Source organism: Corvus cornix, chromosome 9, assembly GCF_000738735.6.
Source record: "Corvus cornix cornix isolate S_Up_H32 chromosome 9, ASM73873v5, whole genome shotgun sequence".
Classification (NCBI taxonomy): domain Eukaryota; kingdom Metazoa; phylum Chordata; class Aves; order Passeriformes; family Corvidae; genus Corvus; species Corvus cornix.
The window spans coordinates 1,587,768-1,604,580 of NC_046339.1; the positions used below are offsets into that span (position 1 = coordinate 1,587,768).

At 48.1% G+C, this 16,813-nt stretch overlaps 1 protein-coding gene across 1 annotated transcript; it reads right to left on the minus strand.

Annotated features, from left to right (window-relative positions):
- Window positions 1-1,237: 1,237 nt before the first annotated feature.
- On the minus strand, window positions 1,238-8,600 carry LOC104688161 (ovocalyxin-32). The gene is made up of 6 exons (XM_010397536.4): window positions 8,311-8,600; window positions 4,386-4,448; window positions 3,431-3,605; window positions 2,661-2,797; window positions 1,905-1,967; window positions 1,238-1,812 (listed from the first exon to the last, which is right to left on the minus strand). Exons 1-6 carry the CDS (start codon window positions 8,521-8,523, stop codon window positions 1,654-1,656), a joined length of 810 nt encoding a protein of 269 aa, XP_010395838.2. The 5' UTR covers window positions 8,524-8,600; the 3' UTR covers window positions 1,238-1,653.
- Between the last annotated feature and the right edge of the window lie 8,213 nt (window positions 8,601-16,813).

A 16,813-nucleotide genomic window follows, 5' to 3' on the forward strand; every position in this document is an offset into this window, starting at 1 on the left:
GAGTCTTTAAAACAAGCAAATGTAGCACTTCTCCCAGAATTTGGAGATGATGAAAGCAGTGTGAACACGGGACAGAAACGGGGTGGGGATGATTTTGTTTGTATTTATGGGGTTTATATTTGTACTTACGGAGTGTGTTTATATTTATGGGGTTTGTATTTCTATTTATGGGGTTTCTATTATGTTTACACCAGTTGTGATGGGAATTCCTGGCTGATGAGTTCTGCCAGATGCGCTGGTTCTCCACAAACCTGGAAAAGAATTTTGCTGTATGATTTGAGGTTTTTAGGCTGAAATCTTGGCCTAAAAGCAGCTGGGGGAGACTTTGCCTTAGAACTCCAACAGATTTGCTACTTATCCAGAAGTTGCTGTGGAGTTTTTTTAACTGCTGTAAGTTTGTGAGCAGCCATTTCCACCGCCCTGGTGCCTGGGAAGTGCCTGATCCTCAGTTCCAGCTCTGCAGAGCAGTTTCCAAAACAGGGTAAGGAGACATCAGAGCCCCAAAGTGCCAAATCCATCCTATTTTCTTGGCTTAATTCCAAAAAAATATTTCATTCACCAGCTTCTTTAAGGAATGGTGGAATTCCAAGTTCTGATTTCACACTTTTGATGATGAGAAATGTTCTCCCAGCAGGAATGAAAACACCAGGAGGATGTGGAATGCTGCCTCCCTGAGTTTACTGGGTGCCTTTTGTGTGCTGAGGGAAAAAGCTTCAGTCAGAAAATCAGACTTATTTGTGTAGAATGCTGGAAATTGGGAAGCTTAAAACATCCGCGGAAAGCTGTTGTGTGAAATCCTTGAATTGTTGTTCCCAATTACAGCTCAAGGATTGTGAAAACCACCGCAAATTAAACAGGACAGCCATCTCAGAGGCTGTTTTCCTCAGGAAGGTGATCCTCTTGGGAAGGATTTAATTTATCCTGGCACAAACCTGGTCAATGGTGGAAAAAAGCTGAGTTTGGGACAGTCTGGCACAATCCCAGAGAGCAGAGGTGGGACAGTGGTGGATCTGCTGGGAACCCAGCTGGAGAATTTGGTGGCAAAGGACAAAGCCGTGACTTTGTGGTGGCTAGGATGGGACAGGACATGGCAGGAATAACAGAGGAGCTGTTCCCAAACATGGGAACTCATGCACAGGGAGCCTCCCTGGCTCTGCAGGTGTGTTTGGGTTTGAGGTAACAGAGAAGGTGGAAATTTGGGCTCCAACAGCAGCAGAAAGAAAACCCAGCCTCGACCCTGAGTGATGGTACTTGGTTTATTGGAGGTGTGAGTTTAAAATCAGCATGATTCGAACCCAAAAAAGTGATAAAAAATTAGTAGGCAAATATTTCTTAGTGACAGATTAACACTTTACTCACGATTTTTATCCAAATATATTAATTTTGTTTACAAACTCTTGAGTAACAGTTAATTAGTGGCATCAAATCAACTGGGGTGTGTTCATCTGTGTATATATGGAGTAGCAGAGGTTTAGGCAGAGCTGCAGAACTGGAGTCTTGCAGTTGAAGAAGTGACAGGAATTAATTTTGGCACAGAACACGTCAGTGAAACCATTCCCATTCACCGACTTGCATGGAAGGATGATCCCAGCTCCAGGTCTGTCAACACAAGGATTAGCTCGTTGGATCCACATCCAAAACCGAGGATTTCACTTAAGAAGTTCCTCCCTTTTCAGCTGAAGCCCCAGCAGCTGATCCAGATTCTGCCCCAGATCCCTCGTCCAGGCCGTGGCTCTCAGGAGCACAGAAGTGTTTCACCTTCAGAGGGTGCCCGGGGAGCCACGTCAGGCGCATGTGACAGGAAATGATTTCCTGGAGAAGGGATTGAAACACACAGATTTTATCATCTTGACGCTGTTCATCTTCCTGCTGACAGCAGGGGTTGTCCACATGAAATTCCTTACCTGGGTTGGCATTTCATGCAGTAGGACAGTGTAGTCAAACTCAATAAAATCATCTTTCCTCATCTGGCAGGTGTAAAAAAGAAAAGAATTATCAAGAACACAGGTTTATGTTGTTGAAATTTAATGTTTGCTGTGATTGACGAGCTTGCTTGGGGAAGGAGGTGAGCAGGGCCCCATGGCTGTGGTTGCTGGCTGGAGTCAGATGGGTTTTGACCATGGAAAGACAGGGAATTAGGAGCACTTTCTGCATGGAATGTTTGAAGGCACCAAACATTCTCTGTGTGGCTCTGCAGCCTGACTGTCTGCAGTGGAACCAGGCTGGCTAAGTGCTAATCAATTGCGTTTAACCCTCAATTAAATCTGAGAATTATACCTGACTATTAACCTCTCCTTCAGAGAAATCTCATGCTGAACAGCTAAGGAGCAAAACCTGGATGCTGCCTATGGATCCCAGCAGGCTGAGGGCCAGAGGGCTCTGGAAGTGCTGCTGGATGGATGTGCTGCAGGTGTTGGAGCTGCTCCCCAGGCAGGTGTTTGTGTCAGGTGTGAGCACGGCCGGGGGCAGAGGGTGCTGGGCTCTGCTGTGGGGCTCAGAACTGCAGCACCTGCAGAAGCCACTCCTGCAGACCCAGGTAAGGACAATTTTCCCCAGCAAAACCTGCACAAAGTGTGCAGAGGTGGAGCTGCTGGTGAGGAGAATCCCCCTGGGATTTGGGGTAACCCCCCTCAGGGCAGTGCTCTCTGCTGCCCACTCACCCACTGCTTCACAGCCTTCACTTGGGCCAGGAAGTATCCCAAGGTCTCCGTGGACTTTTCCCACATGATGGAGCTGCTGCCAGCCACAGCCAGAGCCCACACTGGCTCCAGGGCAGGCTCAATGTTGCCATAGCTGTCTGCAAGGCAAGGAGAAAGAGAAAATAATATTGATTCTGGCTGCTCAGCAGAAAAATGATGAACCTCAGAGCGGTTTTGCCTGGCACAGCACATTTCCTGGGATGGGGCTCTTCCCTCCAATGTGTCTCAGGGAGGAGAATGATGCCAAACCTGCAGTACCAGTGAGGTATGAAAGTGTGGCAGAGCTGACATTGCCAAGAGAGGGGTCCCCACGATGAGGTGAGAAACCCAAAAATCCACAATAATGGGAGTCCTTACCTAGCTGTGAAAAAATACGGGATTTTTCCAGGGTGGAAAAATTGTGTTAGTCATCCCCAGTGAATTTCCAGCCACAGCTGGGGAGGTGTGTGGGTTTGGACATTTGTTGTTCCTGGAGGACAGTCTGCATTGACTTGACTTAAAAATGGTGTGGACTTGCTTTTAAATCCAAACCACCCTCACAGGATGGTGCTGAGTGCCGCTGGTAAATCCAGAGGGGCTTTGTTCTCCCAAAAATCCCTGGGGAGGTGGGGTTGTTTTGACAGCAGGATGGTCTCAGGGTGCTACTGTCAGTAATGTGTCTCCTTTTCAAATGCTTCTGTTCTTCATGCTAAGACAAAAAGCAATACAGGTGATTGTTTGGAGGAATATACCTGGAATGTTGTTTCCAGTTATTGGTTTGGTTTGGTGCCTGATCCTTTGGTAAAGTCTGTTGTCCTCTTCCTGGATTTCCTTCTTGTCTTTGGTGTGGGAGCACTTGATGCTGACAACAGGAGGAGACTTTTTCTTTGGATACAGCACTGTAGCCAGACAGCTCCCAGCATCTTCCTGTCAAGGGAGAGTTTAAAACTCTTATCTTTAATCAAGATTTTATTTACCAGCAACTCACTCTTTGTATGAAGCTGCTCAGGGGTTTGGAAAGTGTCAAGAAGGATTTTATTTTTCTTTTTTCCAGGAAAGAGGTTAAAACCACAAGGCTAAAGGGATTTAACAGAAGGTTTTAATTAATGCTTGTCCTGCTTTCAGGACATGACAATGCTCTAAGTCATCCTGGAAGTATGTTTGTGAGAGCTCAAGAAACAACATTAATTGATAACAGGGACTTTCATTGTGTCAGCCTTGAAACAAAAATAATCTAAGGCTTCACAGTAAGTTCTGAAAATCGTTTGAATTCCACAAAATGTGTGTGAAGGAAGAGGACAGTAAAATGCTGCTGACAGCTGGGACAGAGCGAATGGAGGGGGTTGTAATTGGAAAGAACGTGGAGCTGTCAGCTCCTGATTCCCATTTTGGGGTGTGGACAGCAGGAGAATGAGGACCAGAGAGGGACAGTGGGGACCACACTGTCACACTGTCACTGAGCCTGGGCCACTGCCAAGTTCCACTCAGGCCCTTGGTTGCCTCAGGTGACTTGAGCAAGAAATCCCTTCATGACTGAGGCCTGACGACCGCTCAGGTGAGCCTCGGAGCAAAGACAGGCAGGGAGGAGCAACAAGGTCCTTCCGTTGCGGCACATCCATTTAGGACACAAACGTCCCTGTTTTGGAGCTGCTGGAGTTCATTAATGCCCAGGGTGAGGGCATTACTCACCCCAGGGCGGGAACTCACCCCAGTTCTGTAGTCCTCAGTGCTGAACTGCAGGTAATACTTGTGGCCAGACTCTGGGATGTTCTGGAAGAGAGAAGATGGAGCCAGCAGTGGAATTAAAGCCTTAAGTGCTGCAAGGAGCACTGAGGAGGGAGCGCCCCTCCTGCAGTTCCCTGGGTTTGAGTGCAACAGTGCTGATTTTTAGTCTTCCTTGGTGTTTAAACACAATTCTGGCTGTTGGCAGCATTTGGCAGATCAGGACCCCAAGGAAACCTCTGTGTGTTGTTTATCTAACCCTGAGCCTTCCTGTTCCCGGCACACTTTTCCCAGGAAATTATTAATGGTGTAAGGTGAGTGAAGTTTCACACCCACAGCAGATCCTCAGCTCAGCACCTGCCTGTGGTACCTACACAGAGTTGGAAAATGCAGGTAAAAAAATTGCTTTAGTCACTTTATTTTTATAAAATCCCCTCCTGGAGCTTTAGGATGAGACAAGTCCAGTGTGGAGCCAAATCTCACCATGAAGGAGGTGGAGGAAACAGAGAGGATGAGCTCAGACTTTGATAATTTCTTTCTTCTCTGCACCCTCCTTCTCCCCTTCTGCCCTTTTTGTGTATTGCCTGAAATATTGACCTCAAAGTGACAATGGGACATGGGCAGAAGAGTGAAAACTGCTTTTCTGAAATGCAGGAACACCAAAGCAGCAGTAACTGAAATGAAATGAAGTTAAGAAGGCTCTCATCTCCTGGAATAACCACGATTTAAGTCGAAGTTTCTAACCATTGTAAATCTACCCAAGAGGTGTTGTTGCTATGGTTTATAACACCCATATCTGATTAATTTGGGGATTTTTACAGTCACCCAGGCTTGTTCCTTTATGTCATCAGTCCTGCAGATGAGAGAAGCTGAAACAGTCAGCAGGACTTTTAAAAGGGCACAGAATTCTGTGTTTCCATGGGTTTTGAAGCAGAAATTCTCTCTTGATTTGCAACAACTCCCCCATAGTATTGTTAGTAGGTACTACCACTCTACTACTGCTGCCTAGAAAGCTTTCAAATGATGCTACACAGCTAAAATAAATATTTATTCTGGTGTGAACACCTGGGGCTTCCTGAGCTCACCAGGGAGAAGGGGGAAGCTCCAATTAGCATGAAATAATTGGAGATGTACAAAAGTCTTCATAGTCCCGAAGGAAAACTTCCATTTCCACTATTTTTCCCACTCTCATCCCAAAACGCTGTTAACCAATCCCAGAGTGTGAGCTGGTCAGAGCTCTGGCATATCTCACAACCCCAAGGGGAAGCAGCCAAAGATAAAAGTGTCCAAAAAGAGAAGAAAACAAGTGAGTAATTCATTTTTTCCACTCAATATCTGGGTCGCGGGATTCTTTTACTTCTGGGCTTCAAATTACTGCAGCTTTCCTGACAGATTTTCAGTCCTGGGAAGGCCAAACAGCAATTTCAGAGTGGCTTCGTTGCAGGTCCCCAAGGAATCAGTTTACAATCAGTTTGCAATCAGTTTGCACCTCCCTCACTGCCCACAGGCACGGAAAGGGAGGATCCCCCTCTCCCCCCCGTGCTGCAGGAGGTTTCCATCTCTTCCCCTCTGCATTTCCCCACCAGGATTTCTCCCCTGGGATCAGCTTTTGCCTGGATCACTGGGCATGGAGAAGCTGGCACTATGGAAAAAGGAGTCAGAGCTGCTCCTGCCATGGAGCCCAAACATGGGGCTCTGACTGTTGGAAATTAATAGAAAAATTTTAATTGACTTCTAATGTTAGGGACCAGAGCTGTGGTGTTGCACTGTTTGTGTCCAGGTGAGGTTGTGAAATGTTCACCTGGATATCTGAAAACTGGATTTTCTAGTCCAATTTAAGCAAATGTTGCACGAGGTCATCTGGCTTTTCCCTTTCCCTTTCACCTCCCTACTTCTAAATTAGGATTTCCAGGACAGCTTGGGATGGGAAACTGCTCCCAAAAGCTTCCCTTTAAATTCTGGGATCTTCAGCTGGCACAAACTAATACTTCTCTTATCAAAAGTGTATTTTAAAGTGCTGCTGCCAACTAAAGAGCTGCTGTTTCCTACAAGGTCCTTACTCAAGAAAAAAAGAAGGGACAACAAAAAGCAACAGCAAGGTAAGAATTATTCCGTGTTTGGCATTTCGTTGCCAATAAAGGAAGTCTCATTTTACCTGAATTTGGAAGATCTTTCCCATCTAAGAGAGTTCCCACTCCAGTTTCCAATTACCAGTTTCACCAGCTCGTGGCCTAATAAAGTCAGTATTAAATTACAGCGCTCATTATTAAATTCCATGAAAAAATTATCCTGATTTTAGGAGATCCAGAAATAGAGTAACCAATAGCAGATTAGCCCACTTAAAAAAAATACTTAAAAACCAGACAAGCCAAAAAAAACCCCAAATCCCAACATTTCTGTCTCTTGCCTTCACATAATACAGCACATTCCTTCCAGGAAATTCTTCTCATTTTTTTCCAGGGGAGGACAGGAAAGAAGGAAGTGCCCACTTCTAGTGCATTTCTCCTCTTGTTTTCACAGAGTGGTGGCAAAAAAAAAAAAAAAAAGGGAAATAAACTGCAGAGAGTGGTTCCAGGGAGCTCCTACAGCACCCAGCACTGTCAGGAAATAAGGAGCAATTTCGCTTCTCTATAATGAGCCAATTGTTTTCCTTCCTACATCAGGAAGCAGGTGGCTGACAGAGGGTGGAAAATCCCTTTCCCTCCCCACAAATATTCCCTTATTCTTCAGACAGGCACAGGTGTTTATATATGGAAATATTTACATATAGACATATACAAAGTGCCCGGGAAGTACAGAAGGAACACTTGTACTTTTGGAGCGTAGAAACTAACACAGTGAATCCCTGTCATAGGTGTCTGTAGCAGTTTCATAGGAAAACTTCAGTGTCCCATGAGCACTTCCATGCTCAGCACCTAATGATCTCTATAATACAGGGGCTGCATTAATGCATCCTTGATATTTCTGGTTGGTTTGGAATATCTTTTTTGAAAGGGAGGATTTAACACTACACCCTCTTACTCAGTTTTAGGAGTTGCACAGGACAAGTGGTGTAAGATCTCCAGATCCTGGGAAGGATCCAGTGGAATCCAGTGCTGCCTCTGGCACCTCAGACTGGGAATCCAGAACAACCAACCCTTGCTCTCGGGAGCTGCCCAGCAGCAGGAGCACAGGGCTGGATTTAAATCCCTTCCCTTGGCTCTCCAGGAAGGTGATGCATTCCTTCCAGGATCAAGGACAAAACATTCCCCAGAAGTTTTTGCCTGATCCTGTACTTTCAGAAACTGAGTAAGCTGTAAAAAAACCCCAAACCTGGAGGAGGAGAAGGGCTGTACCCTGAGCACCACCTCGAGCATCCCTGGCAAGCTCCCCATGACGGGAAGGCTCTGTCCCCGTAGCTGCTCCTCTCTGGGACTCCTGTCCTGTTCTGTCGGCTCAATTCAATGTGATTTTTGGAAGATTAAGGTATATTTTCTGGTGGGAACTGCACTGCCTTTAGATGAACCTTGTGGTCCGAGGGAGGGATTGTGGGACAGCTCCTGAGGGGGTGCCCCCTGAGGAAAAAGGGAGATGGGACAATGGTCCCTGAGGGGACCCGGGTGTTTCTGAGGAAGGGACAGATGGACAGTGTGCCATAAGGGGACCTGGATGTCCCTGAGGATGGGGCAGTGGGACAGCAGTCCCGGAGGGGCCTCAGGTGCCCCCTGAGGGAAATGGGACAGTGCTCCCTGCGGGAACCCGGGCGTCCCCGAGCATGGGGCAGCGGCTCCTGAGGGATGCAGGAAGACGCCCGGTGCCCTGCTTGGGAACGCGCTAAGCTCGGTTATACAGAACTGAATAACAACAGAATAATTACTGTTAATTGCACTTTCCCCAGCGTCCCTTTAAACCCCGCCGGCTCCCCGCTTACCTTCAGCGTAGCCTTGCGGACCTGCCCGAGCGCCCTCAGCTCGCCGAGGGATCCCGCCTGGAAGTTGCGGTACTGCAGGGCCACCCGCGCCGCCGCCGCGGCCGAGCGGCTGCCGGGCTCCAGCTCCTGCCCGGCGCCCGGCGCCGCGGGGCTACCACGGGGAAGGACGAGGAGCAGGAGGAAGGCGGGCAGTGAGGCGCGGAGCCCCGGCATGGTGCGGGCAGCGGCGGGCACTGGGGCGGGCTCGACCCCGCTCCGGTACAAATAGCGGGGCCCGGCCCGCTGCTCCCGCCCGCCCTCCGCCCGCTGCCAGCGCCCGCCGAAGGGCCCGGCCCGGCGGCGACTCCCCTTCTCTCAGCCCTCCCACCTGAGAGCCCGCGGGCGGCAGGAGAAGCGGGGGGCTGAGGGGAGCCGGGACGTTATGGGGACACTGAGGCTCGAAGATGCCGGAGGGGACTTGAGAGGCACCAGGGGTATTGAGGGGAGCGGGGGAAATTGAGAGGATTTGAGGGCGACTGAGACTGCTGAGGGGAGCCAGGGGAATTTGAGGGGTGTCAGGTGCTGAGGGGAGCCAGGGGCACTTGCGGGGGACCAGGGGTTCTGAGGGGAGCCAGGAGGATTTGAGGGGGACTGAGGACTTGGAGGGCAGCCAGAGGGACTTCGGAGGAACCAGGGATTTTTAAGGGGAGCCAGGGGGAATTGAAGGGAGCGAGAGGAGCTTGAGGGGGGACCTAAGGGTTCTGGGGGGTCAGAGGGATTTGAGGGGTGCCAGGGTCCTAAGGGAAGGCAGGGGGACTCAAGGGGGACCAGGGGTTGTGAGAGGAGATGAGGGGGCTTGAGGGGGACTGGGGGTACTCAGGCAGGGCTGGGAGCCAGGGGTGCTTGAAGGATGCTGGAACTTGAGCAGGACCAGGGGTTCTGGAGAGCCAGGGCCACTTGGGGGGGTCACAGGATTTGTCTGAAGGGAGCCTGCAGCTCGAGCCAGGTGTGGAAGCCTGACACAGATCAGAACAAACACAGGTAATGGTTGGAAAAACGCAGTTAGCTCCTTCTCGGCGTTACCACAACTCAACACCTCCCAAAACTCCAGAGCCCCGCTCAGACCATGACACACTTTGCTTGGACACAGCTGAAATATTCCAAATGTTGTGCACAAGAAGCAGAGGGAAGCATTCATCTCTGGAATAAATCTCAGTGAAGTTTTTGGAACCAGTATAGTCATGTCTTGGTAACATGAAAAAAATCAACTGAGAAAGCAGCCAGATTCCCTTAAGATGATTTTTGGGATACAAGCTTGCTGCCTTGCTCCTCCTGGAAGCATCTCTTTTGGAGAGACTATATGTGGTAAAATGTAAAAGGCTGCAGCACTTCCTGTGTTAAAAAAGCTGATTTTTAATGACCTGCTCTGGTACCATCTGAGCAGGCGGGTGTTTGTATGTGCAGCTGGGAATCTATTTTTGTGCTCCTGCATGAGTGTTGGGGTAGGTTTCTGGGCTGGGACCTCAGAGAAGTAAATCAAAACTTTGGTTAAGCACTCAAATTGTCTCCTGTGGAGCTTTAAGTCTCTTTTTATTACTGGAACGCTTTTTCACAGAACTTGAAATTCAGTATTTCTGAGGCTTTCTGAAGTGAGGGAAAGAATTATTTCAGTAAAGCTATGATATCTATCTTTATTACAGTTTTTTATGCCACCCAGCTAATTTTCCTGATTTTGTTGATTATGGTTTTCCCTCCTGAAACAGACCCTGTAATTTACAGTTTGCATCTTCACATTCACGTTTCACACATGCCAGACTTCAGCGGGCTTGGAGCAACCTGGACTAGTGGAAGGTGTCCCTCCTGCCTGGTGTCAAGTTTAGCTGGAGGATAATTTTTTCCTTATTGGGACACGTGCCACGTTTCTCTCCAATATTTTTCTGGAAATAAACCAACATCCAGCCTTTTCTCGTTTATCCTCGCTGTGCTGACAGCGCTGATGTCCCTTTTAAACTGAAATCCAAAGGCTGATTGCCCTCGGCTGGCACTGGGGGGGTTTGGGCAGTGCCAGCTGTGTCCTGCTGTTCCCTTCCTGCCCTTCCAGCAGCACCCTGGATGTGGGATGAGCGCCGAGGGTTCCGTGGGAGCACAGGAAGGTCCGTGGAAAGGCGAGCAGCGAGGTGGAGCAGGGGTGGCCGGGGAGGAAAGCTCCGGGGCAGGGTGACAGCGAGGGTGGGGCGGGAGGGAGCGGCTTCTCCTGCTCACGCTGCTCCTGTGCTGCAGCTGCTCGGGAAAGAAGTGGAATCCACCCTGCACAGGGGGTTCACACTCACAGCTTCGGTGCCTTTGATTGTGGGGGAGTTCAGAGGCTTAAAATGAGGTAAAAGCCTCTAAATCCGGCTTTGTCACAGAAAGCCTGCCAGCCCTGCTGGCTCAGAGCTGAGCCCTGAGCCGCTGACCCCATCCGTGACTTTGGATGCAGTTCCTTTCCCCTCGTGTTCTCCTCCTTTTCCTGCTTTCCCAGTGACAGGGCAGTTTCCTTCCTCCCGAGGGCAAGCAGGAGGCTGTGAGTAACCGAGGGTCGGTGTGACAAAGCAGGGACAATCCCAGGGCAATTTCCTACACTTCTGCAGAGATCAGGCTGCTGGAGTTTGCTGTGGATCTGACGGGACTCGGAATTTACAAAACAATTTGACTTGGGAAAAACAAAAGCTCTGATGCTGAACAGGTTCAGGTCAAGGCTGGGGGATGTTTGTAAATATGCACAAGCACAAGGCTTTGTGCTTGCACAGCATTTAGGAAATGTATTTATTTTAAGCTCTGGGGGTGTTTTTAAAAGCTGGAAGTGCATCCTCCAAGAGCCAAGGTTGCTTCGGGCTCTTTGGTGAGGGTGAAATGAAGCTCTGCAATGTGTCAGAGCTGAAGTGAATGTGATCTGACCTGAAGGGATGTATCCACTGCTGGAGCGGGTCCAGAGGAGGCACCAGGGTGATCAGAGGGATGGAGCAGCTCTGCTGAGAGGAAAGGCTGGAGAACTGGGATTGCTCAGCCTGGAGAAGCTCCAAGTGACCTCACTGTGGCCTCATCTGAAGGGGCTACAAGAAGGATGGACAGAGACTATTGACAAGGGATGGAATGCCAGGGCACAGGGAATGGCTTCCCAGTGCCAGAGGGCAGGGCTGGATGGGATATTGGGAAGGAATTGTTCCCTGGGAGGGTGGGGAGGGGCTGGGATGGAATTCCCAGAGCAGCTGTGGCTGCCCCTGGATCCCTGGCAGTGCCCAAGGCCAGGCTGGACATTGGGGCTTGGAGCAGCCTGGGACAGTGGGAGGTGTCCCTGCCATGGCAGGGGTGGCACTGGGTGGGCTTTAAGGTCCCTTGCCATCCAAAGCATTCCATAATTCCATGATTGTGTATATTCTGGTTAATTACAATGTGGTTCATGGAGGTTTTGTCCTTTATTTTTTCCCTCTCATGTATTTTTCCCTCTCATCCCACATAATTTGCTCCAGACCCAAGGAGGATGGTGCTGGTGTCAGTTCCTTCTTACAGAGCCTCTCTCCTTCCCCCTTCTCTGTTCCCCTTTAGGAACCAGGATATTGTGGGAAACTTCCCAAGATGTTTTGCATCACACTTTTGTCACAGCTGCCTTGGAGCCTTTGGAACTGGAAGCGAGGGTTGGTTCAGGCTGTGGCTCTCATTCTGAGGTTTGCATTTTCTTTTTTCATACATCAAGTGCTTATTTGGAGGCCAGTTATTCCTAATTTGTTTCATATTTGGAGGCTGTTTCTATATCCCTTGTATACACCAGACCTCTCTGGCTCTCAATCATTACCAGATGACTGTAATTTAATACAGTGAATTTGGACAAAATTCAGTTTATTTGGTTGTGCAACCTTTCCAGTTTTAACTTCACCATCTTGCTGTAGTTAGGAACGAGTTCTCTGACTTGATTTTAACTGATTTGAGATTTATTCTCAGTAATTAATCCCAAGAACTTGTTTTTAATTAGTCTCCAAATGTTTTGCTGGATAAATCAAGGATAGGTTACCTTTTAATGCATTGCTGGGCTGATCTTACCTACAGGAATAAAATATGGGTACTGATTTAGTGTGACTCATTTTTTCCAGGAAAATTTGGGTTTGAAGGCTTCTGATTATTTTTAAATCAAGCATGGGATTTTTTTTTTTTCTTTTAAAGAAACATTTGTGTCAGCAGCAGTTCTGTCCCTCCAGGCCCCTGCAAATTGTCTCTCTCCATCTTTCTTGTGGCTCCCTTCAGGTACTGGAAGGCCATAATTAGGTCACCCCAACACTTGACTTTTAAGGGACAATATTTAAGTCAGTCAGGAAGTTCTGGTAACCCTTTGTGGCCAAAAATGTAAGTCCATTGATGCTGTTTCCATTCTTCTATTTATTTTTTATGTTGGGTTTCAAATGTGTGTCAACACCGGTACAACTGAAATGGCACCAGGAAGTTTCCGAGCTCTCTTAACTGCTGTTCCCACTTTTCCAGTGAATTATCCATCAGCACTTCTGCTCCTGTTGCTTGGAGGCTCTTCCAGCCTGATGCTTTGATGGTGTAAAGCCACCTTTAATGCCCCATTTCATTCCATTTGCTGGTTTTAGTTATCAGATCAATACTTTTGCAGTGTGAAACACTTCCACGCAGAAAAAACCCTTTTGTGACCCCAGTGAAACAGCGAAGCACAGGAACCCTCGAGCACGTGAGCATTGACAGGTTCCTCTTTTATGGCACTTCCCCAAATGTTGTTCTGGTGGGAAATGAGAATGTATCTGCACTGCCCTAATGCCAAGGAAAGTGAAAGGACACGGGTTACAAACAGGGAGTCAATCATTGCAGATTATCACTGTTACTCTGCCGCTGCAGAGAGACACAGAACATTTTGCAAACCTCTTTTGGATAACTTCCTTTTGATTCTGGAGCTGGTGTGGAACAGAGAAACCTCTGCAGACCAACAAATCCCTTCCATGCCCAGTGAGATACCAGCACCCAGGGTCAGGAATAAACACGGGCAGCAAACAATCCCTGTTCGTGACCTGAAATCACCGTCCTGCCTCGTAAAATTGTAACAAAGGGATGTGGGATCAAGCTCAGGCCCGTTCAAAAATAAACAGCAATTAAAGCAGCCCTTTGGAGCTGAACTGCTGAGGGGAAGATTTGCTTTTGGAGTGCTTTGTGCCACTGATGGCTGTTCCAAGGGAGCTCAGCTGGGGTGTCTGGTTGTTGGACAGCTCTTGCAGCAGTTCTGCCTCCCCAGAGCTGGTCCCTAAAAGATGGGGATCTGAAATGAAGCCTCTCAAGCAGTGTTCGAATGAAATTCCTCCTGGCAGGTCACGGATGTGGAGGCACAACTCCTCACCCCACAAAACTTTAATTTGTTTGAGGCTAACATTTACTGACCTGACAGCAATAAAAATCCCTTTGAATTCCTGACTTGTTGACACTGGTGTTGTAAAGATTCAGTGCCTGTCACTGTGAAATGAGGGTTGCACCAGCACAGTAACTTGGGAGGTGTTTGGTTGCACAATTGTTATTGTGAAAAACGAGGTTCACTCTCCTGTGAGAATTTAAAGGGTTTAATATAAAGACGAGACCCATAAAATAGAGCAAAGAGGTGATGGCCGGGTGCCTTGACGCTCTGCCAAGAGCACACCTGATGCTCGAGGTGAGTCCTTTTTATACCATTTTTACTGTCTGTTCTCTATTCATATTCAAACTTTTCCCGGAGCTGTTCTGCATGGCCACTCCTTGGTCCCGCCTTTTTAGAGCATGCGTAGGCTTCGGCCTTGTGGTTTTATTTCTTTTGATTCTTGGGCTTGGGCTCGCCAGGTGAGAGTTGATAGTAGGGTGGACCTCTCAATTCTCCAGCCAGTCAGGGCTGATTGCAGCTTTGGCCTCTTTGCCCCCCGGCCAGAGCGGTGATAGCGGCTCTGGGCTCTCCTGGCCGCCCGTTCTCCGGGCGGAGCAGCCTTGGGGCCCTTTTGTTCCCTGGACAAAGTGTTGGTCAGCAGCTCCTCGGGGCTCACCCTCTGCTCGCTTGGAGGTTCTCTTGCTTGTCACACTTGCTAATATCCTTGTTAAAAGAGAGAAAACTGCATCCACACAGCAAAAAGCATTTCTAACATTATGTAATATCTACCTTAATACTTGCGAGAAGCCAATATTCCAATCTATGTTTATAACATTATGAATATACTGTGGTGTTGGCTTTTGGCGTGTTCCAGAATTGTTAAGAATGGATTGTGGGGTTGGTTTTTTCCTTAATGTAAGAAAAGCTTTGCCTGGGTTCTGCAATGTAACGCTGGAGAATGTTTAATTTTACAAAGAGAGAACCTCGTTTTTCCCAGCGGCTGGGGCGGCATCAGCGCTGATCCCTCCGCGGGCAGGACCGCATCACAAATAGTCCCTCGGGCGGATCACTGCGCGGCCAGGACCGCCTCGCCGCGGCTCCCTGCGGCCGATCCCTCTGTTCTGAACGGGATTGTGATGTTGGCTTTTTGCACCTTCCATCATTGTTAGGAATGGATTGCGATGTTGGTTTTTTCATGGTACTTAATGTGAGAAAAGCTTTGCCTGGGTTCTGTAATGTAATGCTGTAGAATGTCTGTAGTTTGGGTGCTCAGTTTGGGAAGGATGGGGGGGGGGGGGTCTTCGCATTCCTGGAAAATCTTATCAGAACAAAAAAAAAAACCGAAACCAGAGGGAATGGAGCCAAGGAAAAAGATAAGACTGATAAGATGATACTCAGCAACTCCAAAGAATTAACGAATGATGCATGATGGTGATGAATAAAAATAAGCGATGTACTTTTAAAGCCGATCTTTTGGCTGTACAGGTGCGCCTTTGGCTCTCTGCCGAAGCACCCGGCCGTACCGCCCCTTTTGCTGTTGTCTCCTAATTGTCCCTTTTCTTAAACTTCCCTTCAAATTTTACAAATAGCGAACCTCGTGTTTCACAATTTGGGGCCCGTACGGGGATAAAGGCTCAGCTCTGGGATCTCCCGGGGAACCCAGAGCAGGGAGGTGCCCCCGCCCGCTTTTGGCGGCCTCGCTTTGTGCTTCCCGGCGGGGTCAGGGGGCTTTGCAGTCAAACACCCGGAGGGCAAGAGAGGAGACAAAGCAACAAGAAAGGAAAGAAAAGGCTCCCTGAGGTACCGCGGTAATTAAACACGTAAAATAAACACGTAAAATCTTGTGCACCAAGACTCCGAGAAAGGTGAGTATTTTTTCTTTCCTCTTTTTGGGGAGATAAGGGGGATGAAAGCGTGTGCATGAGACGCGGGCTGGTTACCCCAGAGCTGCGAAGCGAGTGTGGAGCCTCTGGGGCTGCGGCTCTGCTCTGCCGAGAGGGAAGCAGTCAGCAAAGAGCTTCTCTGGGCACCCTGTGCCAGGGCCTCCCCCCTCACAGGGAGGAGTTTGGGTTAGAATATTTGGGTTTGGGTTAGAATATAAATCCATGTCCAGGATGGGTTTGTTAATTTTTTTTTTTTTTCCAAAGAAAAAATGCCTTCAGAGTTGTGGAATTTTATTCTTCCAGGCATTTGTGTTATAGAATGTGCTGAACTATTTGTATGGATGAAGTGAATGCAATTACCCCAGATTAAATGATATGGTGCCAGTTAAGAGCCTGGTGCTATAATATTTAATTGAGATCTCTTTAGATTGGTGATTTGTTCACAAACAAAACATAATGCCACATGTATATGAAATAGAAATAGAGAGAGGTGTAAGCCATGACTGAAGTAATACTGGGGCTAAGCTTCCCTTCCTTAATCCCTGATATCATCCACCTTCCCCTTTGAAAGGATTTCTAATTGAGGGTAGTATTTAATTATACAAACAAATACAGAAAGTTTAAGGGAAATTATTACGTAAAGGAAAAAGGGAGAACTTTCCCTTTTTTTCTGTGTAAGACACTGGAGAGTTTCCCTGCAGACAGCTGCAACCTACATTGACATTTTGGGTTCCTTTTTTTCCCTAATCCTGGCTGCCCTTGATTCCAGAGGAAAACAATGGGAGGGGAGGGAGTGCTGGGCGTATTTAAAGCACAATCATGGGAAATGCTCCCATCAGCACAGAGCCCCTTTCCTTCCCCTGGCAAATCCTCTGGCTGTGCACCAGGCCTCTGGATGCACGAGGCTCTTCCCTAAGGGAATTGCTAACAATATGGAAAACTCCTGGATTGCAGTGGCAGCGCTGGGAGGGCACAAGGAGAGCTCATGCAAGGCCCCAGATGCACTCTCTTGGTGCATTCAGAAGGTGCTGCTGGGGGAGTTACACTGCTTTTAACAGCTCAAAAGGTCAGAGATTTCTTTTTAATGAATTCCTTTTCCCAGCCTTCTTAAATCTAATGCTCAACTTTGCATATTTGTAGTGATTGCAGGGTTTGAGAGGCAGCAGGGTAAATTTGATTTAGGTACAAATTCCCATTTCTTAACAAGACAGTTAAAAGGGCGGTGTGATGTTAATATTTCACTTGGTTGGAAGAGGAAATGCCTGGCAGT